Source organism: Echinops telfairi, unplaced genomic scaffold (assembly GCF_000313985.2).
Source record: "Echinops telfairi isolate 266 unplaced genomic scaffold, ASM31398v2 ScPeMD7_60;HRSCAF=208, whole genome shotgun sequence".
NCBI classification, from domain to species: domain Eukaryota; kingdom Metazoa; phylum Chordata; class Mammalia; order Afrosoricida; family Tenrecidae; genus Echinops; species Echinops telfairi.
The window spans coordinates 3,155,714-3,162,601 of NW_022103958.1; the positions used below are offsets into that span (position 1 = coordinate 3,155,714).

At 42.8% G+C, this 6,888-nt stretch overlaps 1 protein-coding gene across 1 annotated transcript; it reads right to left on the minus strand.

Annotated features, from left to right (window-relative positions):
- Window positions 1-681: 681 nt before the first annotated feature.
- LOC101663633 (olfactory receptor 4B1-like) lies at window positions 682-1,626 on the minus strand. Its single transcript, XM_004708446.1, has one exon. It carries the CDS (start codon window positions 1,624-1,626, stop codon window positions 682-684), a length of 945 nt encoding a protein of 314 aa, XP_004708503.1.
- Between the last annotated feature and the right edge of the window lie 5,262 nt (window positions 1,627-6,888).

The following is a 6,888-nucleotide window of genomic DNA, read 5'->3' on the forward strand; positions in this document are numbered from 1 at the left end:
AAGGAATGGGATCCTACTCCTAAGTGTAAAGATGGTTAACTGACACAGCCCATGATGCTCGGAAAGAACAAGGAATATTGCAAGTGAGGACACCAATTAAGAAGCAATGCAGAAGACAATTGTATTGCTTTTGTCAGGTATTCTTTAATCTTTTAAATCTCGTATAACATAATTCATTTATGTACCTCTTTCATTGTTCTTATTTAAATATTAACTGTGTGAAACAGTAAACAGCCTTTGCGTTAAAGGAGGAGGAGGAGGAGAAAAGGAAGAAGAAGACACTAGTAAGGAGAGACAAAGGAAAACTCAAGCCGCGCTGTCTCCACATGCCGTGGTCCTGCTCCACACCACAGCATGGTTACAGCAAGTAGCAGAGAACCTAAATTACTCCATTACTAAAACAGTGGGGAGTTTAGTCTAGGTAGTCGCTCTCTAAATTCTATGCACTTTGCACTATGGAGCACTGGGAGAAAATGAAGGAAAGTAGCAAAATATTAGACATACCCCAAAATTTTGGCAATGATGCATAGATCCTAATTAGTCCAATGGAATAAAAATCACTCCCCTAACATATAACATAAAATATAAAGAGGCTAACTCTCTACTCTCCCCTGGCTGACTAAACTCAAACCACAGGACTGATCGCTCTGCTCAGAGGTTGTTTTTTATTTTATATTCCTTTCATTGTCTCTCCACTCCTGAGTTCACTTTCCTGCCACACAACCTTCTCATAGCATTCTTCACCTCTGCATTTCTCAGGGTGTAGATGATGGGGTTCAGCATGGGGGTGATGACCGTGTAGAACACCGCCACCTGTTTATCCTCAGTGAGGGTGGAAGAGGGCCTCAAGTAGAGGAAGATGGCAGGTCCAAAGAACAAGATGACCACCGTGATGTGGGAGGCACAGGTGGAGAGAGCTTTGCGCCTCCCCTCTGCAGAATGATTCCGCAAGTGGACCAAGATCACAATGTAAGAAGATACCAAAGTGAGAAAAGATATGACAGAGAACAAGCCACTGTTGGCAAACACAATAATGCCTTCCACAAAGATATCAGTGCAGGCAACCTTAAAGAGGGGATGGAGGTCACAAAAGTAGTGGTCAATTATATTGGGACCACAGAAGGGCAATTGAACAATGACAAGAATTTGAACCATAGAGTGAATTAGGCCCCCCAGCCAGGAACCTGCCACCAAAAAATGACATACAGACCGGCTCATGATGGTGGTGTAGTGTAAGGGTTTGCAGATGGCCACATAGCGATCATAAGCCATTACTGTGAGCAAGAGAGTCTCTACCACCCCAAAGAAGTGAAAGAAGAAGATCTGAGTTATACAACCCTGCAGGGAGATGGTTTTAATCTTGCTGAGCAAGTCAGTGATGAATTTAGGGACAATAGTAGAGGAGTAACTGATCTCGACCAGGGACAGGTAGCTAAGGAAGAAGTACATGGGGGAATGGAGACTCTTGCTCACACTGACTGTCAACACGATGAGGCCATTGCCCACCACCGTGGCCAGGTACACAGGAAGGAAGACCCCAAAGCAAATTCTCTGCACCTCTGGATCCTGGAAGAGGCCGGTGAGAATTAACTCAGTCACATTACTTGTACGAGCCGTGGATCCCATCGGGTATGAGGCTCCCAGTGAAGAGGAGGTCTGCAATCAAACAAGCAAAAATTATAATGCCAATCCATCTCACCTACAACATATGAACAACCACCACAATTGAAAAGCACAGCTGTTGAGTGGATCCAACTCAAGCCTACTCTGTATGTGCCAGAATAGGACTGCACTCCATTGGGTTTCAGCAGCTGGCTTTCCAGTGAGGCTTGTCTTCTGAAACACCTCTAAGTAGACTAGAACTGACAACCTTTCTATTAGTAGAAGAATGGGTTAATCCTTTGCATCACTTATGGACTCCTTTGTTGTCCTCCAAAAATATATTTTCAATTTTTTGCCAAGTATTAGCCGGTATAAAACAATTTAAAATATACATCACTCCATCATTTATTTAGCCAATTCAGTATTGGATGTTAATAACAGAACACTAGTGTACAGATTAGAAAATTAAGGGAAAAAATAATACCCAAGATTACGGAGTGGTGAATTCTGAACCAGGCTTTCTAAATATGAATCCTGCATTATTTCTCATTCACCATTGTAAAGTCTGGATTTGGGCAACTAGTCAAGTCAATAGTGAAATGGCCTTGCTATTGTTAGTGCTAGCTCACATTCATGTGATTCCAACTTATAATGATCCCCTTGGTATCAGAGTTAAACTGTACGCCTCAGAATTTTCAATGCCCAATTTTTCAAAAGTAAATATTCAGGTTTTTCCTTTAGGTACCTCTGGGTGAATTAGAACCACCCACCTTTCCATTAAGAAGCCAGTGCTTTAACTGGGTTTATACCTCCCAGGGACTCTAATAATCAGATATTACTTTTCACTACTAGATTGGCAGCAAGTAGAAGAGTTGGCAAGGGTAAGTAAATAAATCGTCCCAGAATCTGTTGTCGAAATGTAGGTAAGTACAAGTCTCTGGAGAACAAACCGGCAGTATTAATCAAATGTGTGTACCCTCTTTACTGTTAGTAATATAGTCCAAGGAGATGTGGGTCAGATCTACAAATGTTGGAGGCAGTGATGATTAGAGCCAGCACCAAATTACTACGCAGTTTTTCTCCATTCTGAATTCTTTGACCTGACATCGGAATCAGCCCACAGTGGGAGTACTTGCAACAGGTCATCTCTTCCCCATTCCTGAAGTTTCTTGCCGTGTGCAGGGAGCTGCAGCAAGGAACACTCCTAGTCTCACTACAATAGCCTGCCACTGGAGGGCTGGAGTGAATTTGCAAGAAGAGATTAGGTACATAGAGCTGGATCTTCCTCTCCCCCTCTCTCTCTTGGAGTAAGATGCTACATCAAACATTCTTTTTACTTTGCCCAAAGGCAACCTCTCTCTCTATGGGGTCAGGCTGTCTAGGTCCAGTGATGTCACAACTGGATGTGTATTTGCCTAATGCTGGGGTTTAGTCTAGGAAGATCGTTTGCAGATACAAGACTTGTACAATCTCCACTATTGTCTCTTTCTGTAACAAAGCTGCTATTTTGCCTTCGCGCACAAAGAGCTGCTCTATTCGTTTGCCTCCTTTCTGGATTTGCTTTACAGGCTATAAAGAGAGATGTCCTCAGTTTTCCCACACCCCCAAATAATGTATCTCATCACCATGGTTATAGGGGGGGTTGTCAGGTGCCACCAAGGCGCTTCTGACTCATTGCGACCCTGTGTACAACAGAAGGAAGCAGTCCAGCTGCACCAGCCTCACAATCGTTCTTATGTTTGAGCCCATTATTACAGCGACTGGGTCAGCCCATCTCCTTGAGGCCCCTCTGCTTTACCTCCAAGGACTGGTCTCTCCTGACAACATGTCTTACTTGAGACCAAGTCTCACCATCCTTGCCTCTAAGGAGCATTAACTGTCTACCCAAAAAGGGGCCAGAGAAAGCACATTCCCTGGGAATTAAGTGTGGAGGTGATGCATTGGGCAGGGAACTGAAAAGTCAGCAGTTCATAACCACCAGCTGCTTCGAGGGAGAAAGAGGGTACTTCCTACTCCGGTGAAAAGTCATTCTCACCGGGAAAGTTCTACTCGGTCCTATAGCGTCACTATGAGTCAGCATTGACTTGATGGCAATGAGTGGTTTTTTTGGTTTTATGGAGAAAAGAAAAAAAAAGTGACTGCCCACAGAAGAAATTGGTATCTGTCATCACAGAAGCAGGAAGAGAAGGCCTACTAAAGAGTTAAATGTTTCAGGTAAGGTAAAAAGAAGTTATATTGAAACATCTGGCACTATCTTAGCACCTTGCAAGACAAATAGTTTCATGGTTAAAAAATAAGATGATAAAGATCCTCCTGAAAAATCTTTCGCCACATCCTCTTGCAAAGACAAGATTAGGGGTATAACAGTATGTAACTGGTAGTGGCCTACATTTATAGTTCATTTATAGTTATATTAGCAGCTTGAAACGCACAGAGCAGTCATTATGTTTAGAGATGACTAGAATTTCAGAAAATGAAGTTCATAGTTCATGTCCTTTTTTGTTTGAGCCACCTCAACAATTACCTTCTGATCCATGAAATTTCCACTCATCTTCTCAGACAATCTTCTCTCATGCCATACACCATGGTACTCAATCCCACTACACAGCCTTCCTTGGGCAGATATGCTCTGAATTAGTTTATTTGCCAACCTGGCTGATAAGCACATGTGGGATTAATTGAAGGGCGGAGAGAGAAATGGCTCAGCAAACCTCGCCTTTCTTGTCTCTTGCCCTTTGATCATTGGACCAGTGTGCGGCTGCCTTGTTTGTTCTTTGCCTCGATTTGCAAGCTACATTACCTGTGGGACACCTAACCCGTGGACTGTGTCGTTGTAATCTGAGGTTCCTTTAAGACCTGCTTCGCCACACCATTGAAATTTACATCTCTTGAGCTGGAGAGTGTCAGACCCTGTCATCTGGCTGACTGTTGGTGACCTGCCTTGCCCTCAAGACTTGAAGGACTGCCAGTGTCTCACGGGAGTGAGTTGCACTGAGCCATTTGTACTGCTTATAGATAAGTTAACTGCTTATTTCTTTTGTATCTATCAATCTAAATAAATATATACAAAATCATTAGTGTCCTGGTTTTGTTTCTCCAGAGAACCCTGTCTAACACATGCTCCCTCCTTGTCTCGTCCCTTCTAAGCCTAATGTTTTTAACTCAATTCTAGTCCTGCTGATTCAATCACACACACAAACACACACACACACACACACACACACACACACACACACACACACACACACACACACACACACACACACACACACACTAACCTCTAGTTATTTCCAACTCATAGTGAGCCTATTTAGGGCTTCCAAAGCTGTAACTCAGCGGTCCTCAACCTGTGGGTTGCGACCCCTCTGGAGGTCGAACGATCCTTTTACAGGGGTCACCTGATGCATAACAGGAGCAAAATTACAGTTGTGAAGTAGCAACGAAAATAAATCCCAGGTGTCTTCTCACCCTCCTCTGTGCTTACATCCCTTCTAGAATACATGAAGAATCTCATTTCTCCCTCTTGAACTCTCACAAGGAACTCTGGTAACATAGTAACTTAAGTGCTTGGCTGCCAACCGGAGATTGTTCTATGGTTTGAACCCATTCTTCACTCCAAGAGAGAAAATCAGGATAGTCTGCGTCTGTGAAGGTTTTACAGCCTCAGAAACCCGGGGGCAGTTCCACTCTCTCCTATAGTCATCAGGAATCAGGACTGGCTTGAAGGCACAGGGTTTGCTTTTGGCTTGTGCTGCTACAAGATGTTATCACACCTCTTTCACAGCAATCAGCAAGTGCTTCTGTAATTCTAACAGGTGTGTCTGTGTCTTCTCCTAAGCAATAGGCTATCTTGATATACAAAAATCATCCATTTAATATTCTCCTTAAATTTTAAATTATATTTGCTTAACAATTATAGCTAGCATTCCAGTAATACTTACTATGTGCCAGTAATTTTATAAGTATCTTCTCTGTATAAATTCCTTAAATTCTCACAGGAAGCCTGTGACATGCGTATTATTGTCAGCTGCCCAACCCACTCCGCCACCAGGGCTCCTGGGTGGATTATTGTTATCCCCGCTGTTCTGTATTTGAGTAAAGACAAGCACCAAAAGGACCTCATTGTCATTGAGGGGATGCCAACCCCCAGTGACCCTATAGGGCAGCCAGAGTTTCCAAGACTGTGTTCAGAGGAGTAGAAAGCCCTATCTGTCTCCTGCAGAGCAGCTGGTGATTTGAACTACTAACCTTTTGGATTGCAGCCCAATGGATAACCACTACACCACCAGCGCTCCCAAAGAGAAACACAGAGACGTGAACTAATTTGACTACAGTTTCCCAGTCCTGGAGCCCGGATCTTAATCCAGACAGCCTAATCACAAAGTCCATTCATTCCCTTTAACCACAACCTTATGTGTACGGACATTACATGTAAATGGAGAACCCATTAAGAGTAAAAATGTTGATTTTTTTATTTGCTTACACCAACACATATCTTTTATCGTGTTTGAATTTAACTTTTTTATCTATTAGTGAAATTAAAGTGTACTAGGACCAATAAAAGAGATGGGGGAAGAGGAAGACTGCTGGAATCCAATGTTTCTGGACTTAGTCCCTAAAAAACAGAATACCTGATAGCTTTGCCCTGAAATCTACCTTTTCTTTTTCTCGCATCTGTGTCTAATCTGTATTAAATCTTCTCTCTGCTGGTACTTGCCACCCCAACCTCCACCCATCCCATTCCCAATAACTCCCCCACTTAGCTGGCAACAAACACTTTGTCTCCCCACAATGCCAAATCACCTAGAAGCTTAGAAAGAAAAAGTGGCCAGTACGTAAAACTCATGTGCAGATGTTACCCCAGGTAACCTGGGGGACTTCACACTGGAGCAGGAGAGAATATGGATAATAACCAGAAGAAAAGGTATGTAAACAAGAGTTTGATGAACTGATACGATGGTTCTCAAAGTGAAGATAAATGTAATTCCATCCTAATCACTCACACTCTCTCAATAATTTCAAATGGCACCACACAGATTCTGATATTTTACAAGACTTTAAAAAACCAACCACCTCAAAAAAAAACAAAAAACCCCAACCATCTCATTTTACAAATGGACATTTGTGACCATTTGTAGAAGAACTCCCTTGTCCATAGTACCACATCATGCTCGGTAAAGTAGAGGGGCAGTAAAAAAGAGGGAAACCCTCAACAAAATGGATTGACACAGTGGCTGCAACAATGGGATCAACAGTTGTGAAGGCACAGGACGAGGCAGTGTTTCA

Excerpts from the sequence above, each read along its gene's own strand:
- LOC101663633 (XM_004708446.1), bottom strand. The coding sequence starts at position 1,626 with ATGGGATCCACGGCTCGTACAAGTAATGTGACTGAGTTAATTCTCACC.